Source organism: Furipterus horrens, unplaced genomic scaffold (genome assembly GCF_987537825.1).
Source record: "Furipterus horrens unplaced genomic scaffold, mFurHor1.1.pri manual_scaffold_1, whole genome shotgun sequence".
NCBI classification, from domain to species: Eukaryota; Metazoa; Chordata; class Mammalia; order Chiroptera; family Furipteridae; genus Furipterus; species Furipterus horrens.
The window spans coordinates 132,644,136-132,658,491 of record NW_028327171.1 but is presented as its reverse complement, the minus strand read 5'-3'; the positions used below and the strand labels follow the sequence as shown (position 1 = coordinate 132,658,491).

The window sequence follows — 14,356 nt, the reverse complement described above, 5'->3', positions numbered from 1 at the left end:
TTACTCTTGTATTATTATTTGTTACTGTATTATTTTCCATACAAAAAACTAAACCTCTACTTTTGCCCCTCCCTCTATTCTGTCACTTCATTTTCATCTTCATGTCGTTGACTAGCATTTTATCATGGTTCATCACTTGACCGTTCAGATTTATTTAAATAGTAATACAAAACAGTGGTGGTATCTTTTTTGTTGTTTTTAATTCACAGAACAAAAAATAAACTCTTCAGGATCTTGATTTACTTAGGCCTTATTAGTTTGGGGATTTTTTTTTTTTTTTTTTTTTTTTTAAATCCTCACCCAAGGATATGCTTATTGATTTGGGAGAGAAACATCAATCAATATTAGAGAGAAGTATCCATTGGTTGCCTTCTATATGGGCCCAACCAGAAATCAGCCTAGGTGTGTGCCCTGACCAGGGATCAAACCCACAGCCTTTTGGTGTATGAGATGACGCTCCAACCAAATGAGGCACGTGGCCAGGGCTGGGGCATTTTTTTTTTTTAACCTTTATAGTCAATAAATTCTGAAGTTGACTTCCCAGACTATATTTTGTTTGTAATTGAGTTTCTTCTCTTTCACATTATTTTGACTGTATTTTTCCTTTTTTCTCTGTCTTTCAGTTTGGAGGGAAGGAGCTCCGAGATGAGGAACAGACAGCTGAGAGCATTAAGAACCAAATGACTGTTAAGGAATGGGAGAAAGTGTTTGAAATGAGTCAAGATAAAAATCTATACCACAATCTTTGTACCAGCCTGTTTCCTACTATACATGGTAAGAGTACTATCCATATGTGGCATAAATTTTAAATCCAAGATAATGATTATAAAACAGCGGCATATGATTTCTTAAAACAGGTCAAGAAAGGTTTTTAGTGGTTTTAGAAGAGGTCTTTTTAAAGTCATTTATAAAAGGACAAATACATGATTCTACTTAAAATGAGGTACGCTGAATAGACGAATTCATGGAGACAGGAAGAAGGAGATTACCTGGGGGAGAAGAATAGGGAGTTACTGTTTAATGGATATAGAGTTTGTGTTTGGGATAAGAAAAGCTCTTGAAATTGATAGAATTTGATGGTTATAAAGCATAGTGAATGTACTTAATTCAAATGAAATGTACACTTAAAAGTGGTTGAGCCCTGGCTGCTGTGGCTCAATGGATTGAGCATTGGCCTGCGAACCAAGTGTCACTGGTTCGATTCCCAGTCAGGGCACATGACTAGGCTGCACGTCAGGTCCCCAGTTGGGGGCATGTGAGAGGCAACCACACATTGATGTTTCTCTCCCTCTCTTTCTCCTTTCCCCTCTCTCTAAAAATAAATAAATAAATTATTTTTTTTAAAAAAAGTGGTTGAAATGGTAAATTTTATGTTATGTATATTTTACCAGTTTTTCTTACAAAGAGAAAAAGATCATTTAGTCTTCTTTTTCTCATTTTAGGACAGAACTGCACTTCAGTATATTCCAATATACTAGTTTAATATCTTTTTTTTTAATTATCGGAGCTAGAGATTTCATAATGTTTATTGGTTTCGTGTACCTGTCCATACCTTTAGTGGTTTCTTCTTCCACGTTTTCCTGGCTCTTGGTTGCTACCTGCTCGCTGATATTAAAATCCTCTTGTGTGTTGAAGGACATAACTAAATTTTCAGGCCTCGTGATTTAACCAGTTTTTTTTTTTTAATCCTTCCATACTCAATTGGACTTAGGGCAAGAACTCAAGATAATGGGTTTTTCTCTTAGGTATATATTTTTTAATCATTTACAATTAACTTTCTTTTCTATCTAAATACTTGGCAAATGAAATTAAACTGAAATTCTTTATGTTAATAATTTATGGATTTTAGAATGTCCTCTCTTAACAAATTGGGTGGAAATTTTTATGCTGCTTTACTGTTCCTATAATTTATTTCTGCATAACAAATTAACCCAATCATAGTGGCTTAAAACAACAAACATTATCTCGTACAGTCCATGGATCAGGAATAAGAGAGGCTTAGCTGGGTGACTCTGGCTCAGTCTTTCATGAGGTTGCAGCCGAGACATCAGCCGGGGCTGCAGTCATCTGAAGGGTTTGCTAGGACTAGAGGATCTACTTATGAGGGGGTTCACCTCCATGGCTTACCTGTTGGTGTTGGTTATTGGAAGCCTCAGTCCCTTGCCACATGAATCACTTCCACAGGGCTCTTTGAGTATCCTCATATCACAGCAGCTAGCTTCCTCATCAGAGTGTGTGATCCAAGAGAGCAAAGTAAAGAAGCAGCAAAATGCTTTTCAGGATTTAGTTTCATAATTTACATTTTTTCACTGTACATACGCTGTTTGTTATAAGCAAGTCACTAAGTCCAGCCACATTTCAGGAGGAAAGAATTAAGTTCCATCTTGAAATGAGTTATCAAAGAATTTGTGGGCTATTTTTAAACTGATAAATCTCCAACTCATTTCTTTCAGAGGTCATGAGTCAGAGAAGTTTTGTTTGTAGAATAGGTTTTCAAAATCCTGCTTTTACGAAGTGGATTTCGTAAATGTGCCTAGCACTTTGTTGATGGAATTCACAGAAAGTCATAATAATCAACACAGAGAAATACTTCCTTTAATAGCACATCCCTAAAGATCCTGTATTATTTTTAATTGTGCATTTTCTTCTTGTATTGGATTTATAAATAGTTCTTAGAAGCAGCTGTTAGTTCAGTTAGCATGTATTTATATTTAGCACTGTTCACTGTTGGTAATAACAAAAGAAGTAAGTCATAGAGTATATCTCAAACTATTAGAAATGCAAGACATGCCATTAGAAAGAATTAGCAAATATGATAAGCTGTGGTGGACATTTATTCATGGGGAGAGACATTTGAGAACTACCACACAGAGAAAAGCTTTGTGTACGGTAGTAAGACTTGTGAACAAGGAAGGGTGAGCATTGGCATCTGTGACACCTGCGGTATAGGTGAAGACATTGGGACAGTGATTAGGTGACTAAGGTCACAGCACAAGAACCAAGATTAGAAGCCAAGTATTTTTACTTCAGCCTTATGCTTTGCTTCAGCTTTATCTGCTCTTTTGGTTGGTAAACATGCCTTTGTAATATCCTGTGATATTGTTAACCTCACGGTGAAAAATACCTTGGGTTTTCATTTTAGGCAATGATGAAGTAAAACGGGGTGTGCTGCTCATGCTCTTTGGTGGTGTTCCAAAGACAACAGGGGAAGGAACCTCTCTTCGAGGGGACATAAATGTTTGCATTGTTGGTGACCCAAGTACAGCTAAAAGCCAGTTTCTCAAGTAAGTGTTTGCCTGAGGGAGTACAGTACAAAAATCAATGTGCATAATTCCAGGCTCCGTGCTACCAAGAATGCAGTCAGTGTGCCATTACTATAGCAGCAGTGTAAGTATGACTGTGTTGAACGTATAACTCACTTAGATTAAATACACCTTAATCTGTTTAATAGAATGTAACAACATTTTACAATTTTTTGGAATAGGGAAAAATTGCCTATAATCCCATTCACACATGGAACTCTTTTAATCTTCGTATAATGTATAATCTTTGAATACATAAATATGTATTTCCTGGGTTGTAAATAACAGCATATATACTTTTGATTTTAATATACCCTAAATATTTTTCAATTTCTTTAATTTCACAACTGTTTTTTGGTGGTATACTATAAGTTTCAAAATCATTTTCCTAGCCTGTCATAGTTTATTTTAATGATTATAGATATCAGTACAGTGAACACTATGATGTGTATAAGTTCTTATTTTTTTTTGTTTTCTTTTTTAGTTTGTTTTTTATTTTTTAAGTTTATTTTATTGATCATGCTATTACATTTGCCTCAGTTTTTCCCCCTTTGCCCTGCTCTACCTTGTACATCTCTTCCCTCCAGCAATACCCCACCTTAGTTTATGTCATGGGTTGTGCATATAAGTTCTTTGGCTTTTCCATTTCCTATACTTATCTTAACATCACCCTGTCTATTTTGTTCCTACCAATTATGCTTCCTGATCCCTGTACCATTTCCCTTTTCTCCCCCGTCCCCCTCCCAGCTGATAAGCCTCCAAATGATCTCTGTACTTATGATTCTGTTCCTATTCTGGTTGTTGTCTTAGTTCATTTGTTTTTGTTTGTTTTTTTTAGATTCAGTTGTTGATAGTTGTGAATTTATAGCCTTTTTAATGTTTGTGGATTTTATTTTTTTCTTAAATAAGTCTCTCTAACATTTCCTGTAAAAATGTCTTGGTGGTGATGAACTCTTTTAGCTTTACCTTGTCTGGGAAGCACTTTATCTACCCTTCCATTCTAAATACACCTTTGCTGGATAGAGTAATCTTGGTTGTAGGTCCTTGCTTTCCATCACTTTGAATACTTCTTGCCAGTCCCTTCTTGCCTGCAATTTTTTTTTTTTTTTGAGAAACCCACTGATAGTCTTACGGGAACTCCTTTGTAGGTAACTGCTTTTCTCTTGCTGCTTTCAAGATTCTTTATCTTTAACCTTTGGCCTTTTAACACGTTGCGTACCTGGGAATTTAAATGCCGTTTAGAAATGACGAGAATTCTAACCACCTGTACGCAATGTGTTAATTATGATGTGTCTTGGTGTGTTTTTCTTTGGGTCCAATTGTTTGGGGCTCTGTGCTTCCTGGATTTGTATGTCTATTTCCTTTGCCAAATTAGGGAAGTTTTTTTTTTTTTTTTTTTTTGAAATAAGTGTTCTATTTCTTGCTCTTCCTCTTCTTCTGTCATTCCTATGATTTGGATGTTGGCACATTTGGAGATGTCCCAGAGGTTCCTAAGCCTATTCTCGTTTTTTTAAATTCTTGTTTCTTTTTGTTCTGGTTGAGTATTTATTTCTTCCTTATGTTCTAAATTGTTGGTTTGAATCCTGGCCTCCTTCCCTTCTCTGTTGTTCTGTGTGGATTTTTCTTCATTTCACCTAGTGTAACTTTCATTTCTTATTTTTATTTTTTGCCATACTCAAGTTCCCTGAGCATCTTGATAAAACCAGTATTTTGAACTCTGCATCTGATAAGCTGGCTATCTCCGTTTCACTTAGTTCTTTTTCTGGAGTTTTGTTCTGTTCTTTGATTTGAGCCACATTTCTTTGTCTCCTCAATTTAGCAGCCTCCCTGTGTTTGTTTCTGTGTATTAGGTAGAACTGCTTTGACTCCTGGTCTTAGTAGCGTGGCATTTTGTAGAAAAGGCACCTATAAATTGTGGAGGCAGAGCCTTAGGTAGTTACCAGGGTGGGGTAACCCACTTCATTGCTTTGTGGCTGGGCTGTGTGAAGAGGGCTCGGAGAGGGAACAATGCCACCGCCTGGCTTCTGGCAGTTTGCCTGGCACTTGCCCATTTCCAGTCTGTTCACCCCTTTTCAGTGTGTGACTGGTGCCCTTCCAGCTGCTGCCCCAGTGGTGAATCCTGGAATGGGTGTGTTTGCATACGTTCTAAGACCATGCTGGCCGTTAAACAGCAAATATCTGGCAGCTTCCTCTGCTGCCCCAACCCCTACTGGTTTTTATTGTCAGAGGTAACCAGGGTCTATCTTACAGGTTCTGGAACCCTGGGCTATGTAGTCTGGCCTGGGGCTGAGATCACTTGTTCCCAAGGTATCCTTCTCATCTGTTCTTCTGCCACTGCTGCCTCTGCCTTACCACACCATACTGGCTCTCTGCCCCTGCTACTCGTCTGGATGAATGTGTCTTTTTCTTTTTTTTCTTTTTAATGTGTTTTATTGATTATAGTGTTACATTTGTCCCAATTTCCCTTCCCTCTGCTCCCCTCCACCCGGTGGTCCCCCTCCCTCCAGTTGTCCCCCCTTTTTAGTCCATGTCCATTGGTTGTGCATATAGTTCTTCTCAACCTCTCTGTCTATTCCATTCCCTCTTACTATGCTTCTTAATTCCTATACCATTTCCCTCCCTCTCCCCCTTCCTCGTCCCTGCTGACCTCCCCCCAATATTCTCCCCATACTTATAGTTCTTTTTCCACTCTCGTTGCCTATTTAGTTTGCCTTTGTTTCAATTCCCTAGCTTCTGTTTTTTCTTGTGATACAGTTTTCATTTTAGTGTTCATAGTTTTGATCCTCCTTTTTCTAAACCAGTCCCTTTAACATCTCATATAATAGTGGTTTGGATCTAATGAACTCTTTCAGTTTTATTCTGTCCTGGAAACACTTTTTCTGCCCTTCTATTCTGAATGACAAATTTGCTGGATAGGGTATTCGTGGTTGCAGGTTTTGGATTTTCATTACTTTGAATATTTCTTGCCAGTCCCTTTTTGCCTGCAGTGTCTTCCTTGAGAAGTCAGCTGATAGTCTAATTGGGACCCCTTTGTACATGATTCTTTTCTTCTCTCTTGCTGCTTTTAAGATTCTCTCTTTATCTTTTAACTTTTGACATTTTGGTTATAATGTGTCTTGGAGTGGTTCTCCCTGGCTCCAGTTGTTTTGGAACTCTCTGTGCTTCCTGGACCTGTAAGTCTATTTCCTTCCCCAAGTTTGGGAAGTTCTGCTTTATTATATTTTCACTTCATTTTCCAATTTCCAGCTAGTTCTTCTTCTTCGCCCTCTGGCAATCCTATAATCCGTATATTCGATCTCTTATAGCTGTCCCAGAGGTTTCTGATCCTCTCATCCTTGCTTCCCATTTCCTCTCTCTGCACTGGTTGACTGTTTGTTCCTTCTCTATGTTCTGGTTTGTTGATTTGAACTCTGGATTTTATTTCCTCATCATCTGTCTCATATGAGGTTTTGTTCCTTTCAGTATGAGTGTTTTTCAATTCTTTCTCATCTTTTTCCAGATCTTTTGTTAATTCTGTAAGCCACCTGATAACAATGGCCCAGAACTGAGCCTCTGACAGGTTTCTTATTTGTTCATCTGTCAGGTTCTCCATCTGTTGCCTGGTGAGCTGCGCCACCGGGATTTCTATAGTTGTCTGCCTCATTTTGACAGATGCGTTTTGCTTTCTTGGGCCGGCTATAGGGGGCAGTGCCTGTGTACTCGTCACAACCCAGCGACTGGCGGCGATCCGCAACCTTTCTCGCCGCGCTGTGGCGCTTTGTCGTCACTGCCCAGCGACCAGTGGCAATCCGCAATCTATTTCGCAGCCCTGTGGCGCTTTGTGTGGGGGCGGGGGTCCAAGATGGATTCCTGCAGTTATTCCGCTAGGAGACCAGTATCCGTCCTCCCGCCCACTGGGCCTCACCGTTCGAGGCGATGTGGTGGCTGCTTTCCCTAGCGTTGGGGTCGCGAGCCGCCGGGGTTTGACTGCAGCCAGGATTGCTCTCCCTGCTGCTGTCCCTGGTGCTACCGCAAACAGCATCGCCCACTTTCGCTCTTCTTACCTGCCCAAAGAGCGCCGCTGGTTTATATCTTTGTACGTTGGGCTTCTGTGTAGTTTTATTTTCTGGAATTTCTAGTTATCTTTTGTTTTGAAGTAGTTGTATTCCTCTCTAGTTGTAGAGGGAGACAGAGCGTGTCCGTCTAAGCCTCCATCTTGGCCAGAAGTCCTGAATGTGTCTTTAAATGCTTGGTTGTTGGACTTCCATATAACTCAATTTTCGGGCAGTTTTTTTTATTTTATTGATTACGTTGTTATAGTAGTACCAATTTTTTTTCCCTTTGCTCCCCTCCACCCAGTACCCCCCTTCCCTCCAGCAGTTCCACCATCCTTAGTTTATATCTGTGGGTCGTGCATGTAAGTTCTTTGGCTTCACCCTTTCCTATATTATTCTTAACTTCCCCCTGTCTATTTTATACCAACTAATTATGCTTCTTAATCCCTGCACCATATCCTCATTTCTCCCCCTTCCCACTCCCAGCTGATAACCCTCCAAATGATGCCCATACCTATGATTCTGTTCCTATTCTGGTTTGCTTAGTTGCATTTTGTTTTCATTTTTTAGATTCAGTTGTTGATAGTTGTGAGTTTGTTGTCATTTTAATGTTCATAGTTTTGATCTTTCTCTTAAATAAGTCTTTTTAACATTTCATATATTAATGGCTTCGTGATGATGAACTCCTTAGCTTTACCTTGTCTGGGAAGCACTTTATCAGCCCTTCCATTCTAAATGATGGCTTTGCTGGATAGAGTAATCTTGGTTGTAGGTCCTTGCTTTTCATCACATTGAATACTTCTTGCCAGTCCCTTCTTGCCTGCAGAGTTTCTTTTGAGAAATCAGCTAATAGCCTCATGGGAACTTTTTTGTAGGTAACTGCTTTTCTCTTGCTGCTTTTAAGATTCTCTCTTTATCTTTAACCTTTGGAATTTTAACTATCATGTGTCTTGGTGTGGTCCTCTTTGGTTCTAGCTTGTTCAGGACTCCCTGTGCTTCCTGGAGTTGTGTGTCTATTTCCATCACCAAATTTGGAAAGTTTTCCTTCATTATTTTTTCACATAAGCTTTACTCTTCCTTTTCTCCTTCTGGCACCCCTATGATTCAAATGTTGGCATGTTGAACGTTGTCCCAGAGATTCCTAATCCTCTCCTTATATTTTTCAATTCTTGTTTCTTCATTCTGTACTGGTTGACTTTTTTTCTTCCTTATGTTCCAAATACTGATTTGAACCCTGGTTTCCTTCCCTTCACCAATGGTTTTGTGTGGATTTTCCTTCGTTTCATTTAGCATAGCCTTCACTTCTTCCTTTTTGCATTTGCCATACTTAAACATATCTGTCAAGCCTGTGAGCATCTTTATCACCAGTGTTTTGAACTCTATGTCTGTTAGGTTGGCTATCTCCTTGTCTGTTAGGTTGGCTATCTCCTCGTTGCTTAGTTCTCCCTCTGGAACCTTGATTTGTTCCCTCTTTTGGGCCATACTTCTCTGTCTCTTCATCTTGACAGGCTCCTGTGTTTGTTTGATTCTGTATCTTAGGTAGAGCTTTTGCTCCTGTTACATTGTAAGGGGCGGAATCTTAGGTATTTGTCAGTACGGGTGACCCGTTTTCACCATGTTGTGGCGCTGTGTGGGGGGGAGGGGTGTGAGAAGGAACAATGCCACTTGCTCAACACTTGCCCATTTTATAGGCACTTTCCTGCTTCATGTATGGGACTGGCACCTCTCTAGCTGTTTCCATGGTTGTCGTTCCCAGAGTGGGTGGGTCTGCAGATGTTCTAGGACCGTGGGGGCCCCTTAAACAAACGGGCTCTGCTGAGAGACCACCCCAACTGCCACTGGTTTGCACAGTCAGAAGCAACGAGGCTTTATTTTCCCCAGCACTGGAACCATAGCTGTGCGGTCTGGTCAGGTGCTCGGAGCACTCCCCAGATGTCTCTCCCTATTTTTTAAAACATGTGACTGCGCTTTCCACCAGCCTGTCATTGCTGCCACTGCCATACCACGTCCTCTCTGCCCCGGCTCCGCCCCTCCTACATGTCTGGACGACTATTTCTTCTTTATATCTTTGTTGGACTTCCATGCAGCTCGATTTTCTGGAACTTCTGGCTGTCTCTAGTTTTGATGTAGTTGTATTCCTTCTTAGTTGTGGGGAGAGATGCAGTGTGTCTGTCTAGGCCTCCATCTTGGCTGGAATCCCTACTTTTTGTTTTCTTTGGGTAAATTCCAACTATAGAATTGCTGAGATTAAGAATAAAAACATCTTTAAGGTTCTTAAATAAGACACACTTTCCAAAAGGAGTGATATAAGCATGAGACATTTTTGCTAATCATATTAACTATAAGTACGTGCTTACTTTTAACTTTAAGAAACTTAGAGGTCAAAATGATAGTAACCTATTTTTGAGAACCTCCTGTATTCTTGGTGCTGTATATATGTGTATACTATGTCTTTTTTTATTTTTTACTTTTTATTGTATTCTATTATAGTTGTGCCATTTTCCGTTTGCCCCGCTCTGCCCAGCACCCCTCGTGCCTGTGCCCACCCTCACAATGAGCCCCCACACTGTTGTCCATTTCCATGGATCATTCATACATGTTCTTTGACTACTCCCTTCTCCTTCTTTCCACCGTTATTCCCCTCCCCCCTGCCCTCTGGTCATTGTCAGTCTGTTCCTTGTTTCCATGCCTCTGGTTCTATTTTGCTCTTTAGTTTCTTTTTGTTCATTAGGTTCCTCTTAAAGACGAGATCATGTGATATTTCTCATTCACCAACTAACTTATTTCACATAGCGTAATAATTTCCAATTCCATCCATGTTGTCGCAAATGGCAGAAGTTCCTTCTTTCTTTCTGCTGCATAGTATTCCATTGAGTAAATGTACCACAGTTTTTTGATCCACTCATCAGCACTTAGGCTGTTTCCAGCACTTGGCTATAGTAAACAGTGCTGCTATGAACAGAGGAGTGCATAGGTTATTTTGAATTGGGGTTTCAAGATTCTTATGGAATATTCTGAGCAGTGGAATCACTGGGTCAAAAGGCAGTTTCATTTTTAGTTTTTTGAGGAAATTCCATGTTTTCCACAGTGGCTGCACCTGTCTGCATTCCCACCAACAATGCACCAGGGTTCCCTTTTCTCCAAATCCTTCCTAGCACTTGTTGTTTGTTTATTTATTAATGGTGGCCATTCTGACAGGTATGAGGTGATATCTCATTGTGGTTAATTTGTATCTTTGATGACTAGTGATGTTGAGCATCTTTTTATATGTCTTTGGGTCGCCTGTTTGTTCTCTTTGGAGAAGTGTGTATTCTGGTCCTTTCCCCATTTTTAATTGGATTGTTTGTCTTCCTGGTGTTGAGTCAGATGAGTTCTTTATATATTTTGGAGATCGAATCCTTGTCCAATGTATCATTAACAAATATGTTCTGCCATATGGTCGTCTGGGTTTTCCTTTTCATTTGATGGTGGTTTCTTTCACCATGCAGAAGTTTTTTAATTTGATGTGGTCCCATTTGTTTATTTTTTCCCTTCATTTACCTTGCCCTAGGAGATATATTGACAAAATATTGCTACGTGGATTTGAAATTTCACTGCCTATGTTTTCCTCTAGGACTTTTATGGTATCACAGCTTATATTTAAGACTTTTATCTATTTTGAGTTTATTCTGGTGTATGGTATAAGTTGGTGGTCTAGCTTCCTTTTTTTTTCTTGCATGTACCAATCCAGTTCTTTTAACACCATTTATTGAAGAGGCTATTTTTACTCCATTATATGCTCACACCCCCTTTGTCAAATATTAATTGACCATAGAGACATGGGTTTTTTTCTGGGCTCTCTATTCTGTTCCATTGATCTATGTGTCTGTTCTTATGCCAGTACCAGACTGTTTTTGATTACAGTGGCCTTGTAAAATAGTTTGATATCAGGTATTGTGATCCCTCCTACTTTGTTCTTCTTTCGTAGGATTGCTGAGGCTCCTCAAGGTCTTTTTTGGTTCCATATAAATTTTTGAGGTCTTTGTTCTAGATCTGTGAAATATGCCATTGGTATTTTAATATGAATTGCATTAAATCTAGAGATTGCTTTGAATAGTTTGGACATTTTAATGTTAATTATTGCAATTCATGAACACAGTATATGTTTCGATTATTTGTTCTTCCTTTTCTTCAGTGTTCTGCAGTTTTCCAAGTACAGGTCTTTTACCTCCTTGATTAAGTTTATTCTTACGAACTTTGTTTTTCTTGTAGCTATAGTAAATAGGATTTTTTTTCCTAGGTTATCTTCCTGATATTTAATTGTTGGTGTACAAAATTCCTTTGATTTCTGAATGTTGATTTTGTATCTTGCTAATTTGCCAAATTCACTTATTAGATCTAGTAGGTTTTTGGTGGTGACTATAGGGTTTTCTATGTACACTGTCGTGTCATCTGCAAATAATGACAGTTTTACTTCCTCCTTTCCAGTTTGGATGCCTTTTATTTCTTTTTCTTGTCTGATCACTTGGCTAGAACTTCCAGGACTGTGTTGAATAAGTTATGAAAGCGGATATGCTTATCTTGTTCCTGATCTTAGAGGGAAAGCTTTTAGTTCTTGCCTGTTGAGTATGATATTGGCTGTAGGTTTCTCATATATGGACTTTATTATTTTGAGGTGCTCCCTTTATTCCCACTTTGCTGAGTGTTTTTATTATAAATAGGTGCTGGATTTTACCAAATGCTTTTCCAGCATCTATTGATATGATCATGCTATTTTTGTCTTCCATTTTGTTTATGTGGTGTATTACATTTATTGATTTGTGAATATTGTACCATCATTGCATCCTTGAGATGAATCCCACTTGATCGTGGTGTATGATCTTTTTAATGTGTTGCATAATCGGGATTGGCAGTATTTTGCTGAGGATTTTAGCATACATGTTCATCAGCAATATGGAAAGCCTATAGTTTTCTTTCTTTGTTGTGTCTTGACCTGGTTTTGGAATTAGGATGATACTGGCCTCGTAAAAAGAGTTTTGGAGTCCTCCTTCTTGAATTTTTTGAAATAGCTTGAGAAGACTAAAAGTTAGTTCTTCCTAGAATGTTTGGTAAAATTCATTTGTGAAGCTATTCAGTCTAGGACATCTGTGTGTCTGGAGTTTTTTGATTACTGCTTCAATTTCACTAGTTGTTCTGGGTCTATTCAGGCTTTCTGCTTCTTGATTCAGTTTTGACAAATTTTATGATTCTAGAAATTTGTCCAATTTTTTGGCATATAGTTCATGGTAATTTCTTACAATTCTTTGTGTTTCTGTAGTATCAGTTCTAACTTTTCTTTCATTTCTGATTTTATTTACGTATTTGAGTTCTCTTTTTTCTTTATGAGTCTGGTTAAAGGCTTTTCAATTTTAGCTGGTCAAAGAACCAGCTCCTTTGAATTGTTCTTTTAGTCTCTATATCATTTAATTCTACCCTGATCTTGATTATTTCCTTCCGTGTACTTGCTCTGGGCTTTATTTGTTGTTGGTTCTCTAGTTCTTGTAAATGTAGGGTTAGGCTGTTTATTTGATATTTTTCTAGTTCTTTAGGTTGACCTGTATTGCTGTGAACTTCCCTCTCAGAACTGCCTTCAATGTGTTCCATAGGTTTTGGGCTATTGTGTGTTCATTTTCACTTGCTTCCAGAAGCTTTGTTATTTCTTCCTTGATCTCATTGTTACCCCATTCATTATTTAATAACGTTATTAATTCTTCATGAGTTTGAATGTTTTTGAGTTTTTTCCTTGAGATTGGTTTCCAGTTTCAAGCCATTATGATCTGAGAAGATGCTTGATATAATTTCAATTTTCTTGAATTTGTTGAGGCTTGTTTTGTGTCCTACCATGTGGTCTACTTTTTAAAGTGTTACATGTGCATTTGAAAAGAATGTGTATTTTACTTCTTTGGGATGAAAGGTTCTGTATATATCAATTAAGTCCATTTGATCTAGAGTGTCATTCAGTGCCAAAATATTCTTACTGTTTCTTTTTTTGGAAGATCTATCCATTGTTGACAATGAGGTGTTAAAATCCCCTACTGTGAGTATGTTGCTGTCCATATCCTTCTTAAAGTCCTCCAAGATTTTCCTTGTATATTTGGGTGCTCCTGTGTTAGGTGCATATATGCTTCCAAGGGTTATATCCTCTTTTTGGATTACTTCTTTTTTTTTTTAATAATGTATTTGTTTGTTTGTTTGTTTGTTTATTTATCTTATTTGTAGAGAGAGGGGAAAGGAGAGAGGGAGAGAAACATCACCGTGCGGTTGCCTCTCACTCGTGCCCCCAACTGGGGACCTGATGTGCAACCTAGTCATGTGCCCTGACTGGGAATCAAACCAGCAACACTTGGCTCGCAGGCCGACGCTCAATCCACTGAGCCACAGCAGCCAGGGCCTTGGGTTACTTTCTTAAGTATTATGTAGTGACCTTTTTTTCTTGTTATGGCCTTTGTTTTGAAGTCTCTTTTATCTGACTGATACAAGTATTGCTGGCCCAGCTTTTTTCCATGTCTGTTTGCTTGGAATATTTTTTTCCATCTCTTCATTTCCAACCTTTGTATATCTTTTGCTCTGAGGTGGGTCTCTTGTAGACAGCTTATATGCAGGTTGTGTTTTCTTATCCATTCAGCTACCCCCTTTGTACCTGTGTTCCTCTTTTTCTTCATCTTCTTAAAGCAGTCCCTTTAGCATCTTTTGCAATGCTAATTTAGTGAGGATATATTCTTGTAGCCTTTTTCATCTGGGTGTGAATGTTGTGTCTTATCCCAGCAGCACCCAGGCAGGCATGTAATATTATCTTTTTTTCAGGGAGGCAAACAAAACTTCCCTGAGACGAAGTAGCTTGCTCATTTTCTCATAGCTGACAGGTGACACTAAGCCATGAGTAGTAGAACTCAGATGTATGGATATTTGACTGTAAAGCATGTGGTCATGCTACAGGGTGGGGCTAAAGTAGGTTTATAGTTGTTTGTATGGGAAATAATACAATAAATAATAAATAATAAA

At 38.7% G+C, this 14,356-nt stretch overlaps 1 protein-coding gene across 2 annotated transcripts in view; it reads left to right on the top strand.

The window, feature by feature from the left end:
• MCM6 (minichromosome maintenance complex component 6) overlaps positions 1–14,356 on the top strand; it is a 49,343-nt gene that overhangs the window by 9,773 nt on the left and 25,214 nt on the right. For both annotated transcript variants that reach the window (XM_090267147.1, XM_090267156.1), the window contains exons 7-8: positions 624–774; positions 3,143–3,284. In XM_090267147.1, coding sequence (XP_090123273.1) covers positions 624–774; positions 3,143–3,284 — 293 coding nt within the window. The remainder of the gene's footprint in view (positions 1–623; positions 775–3,142; positions 3,285–14,356) is intronic.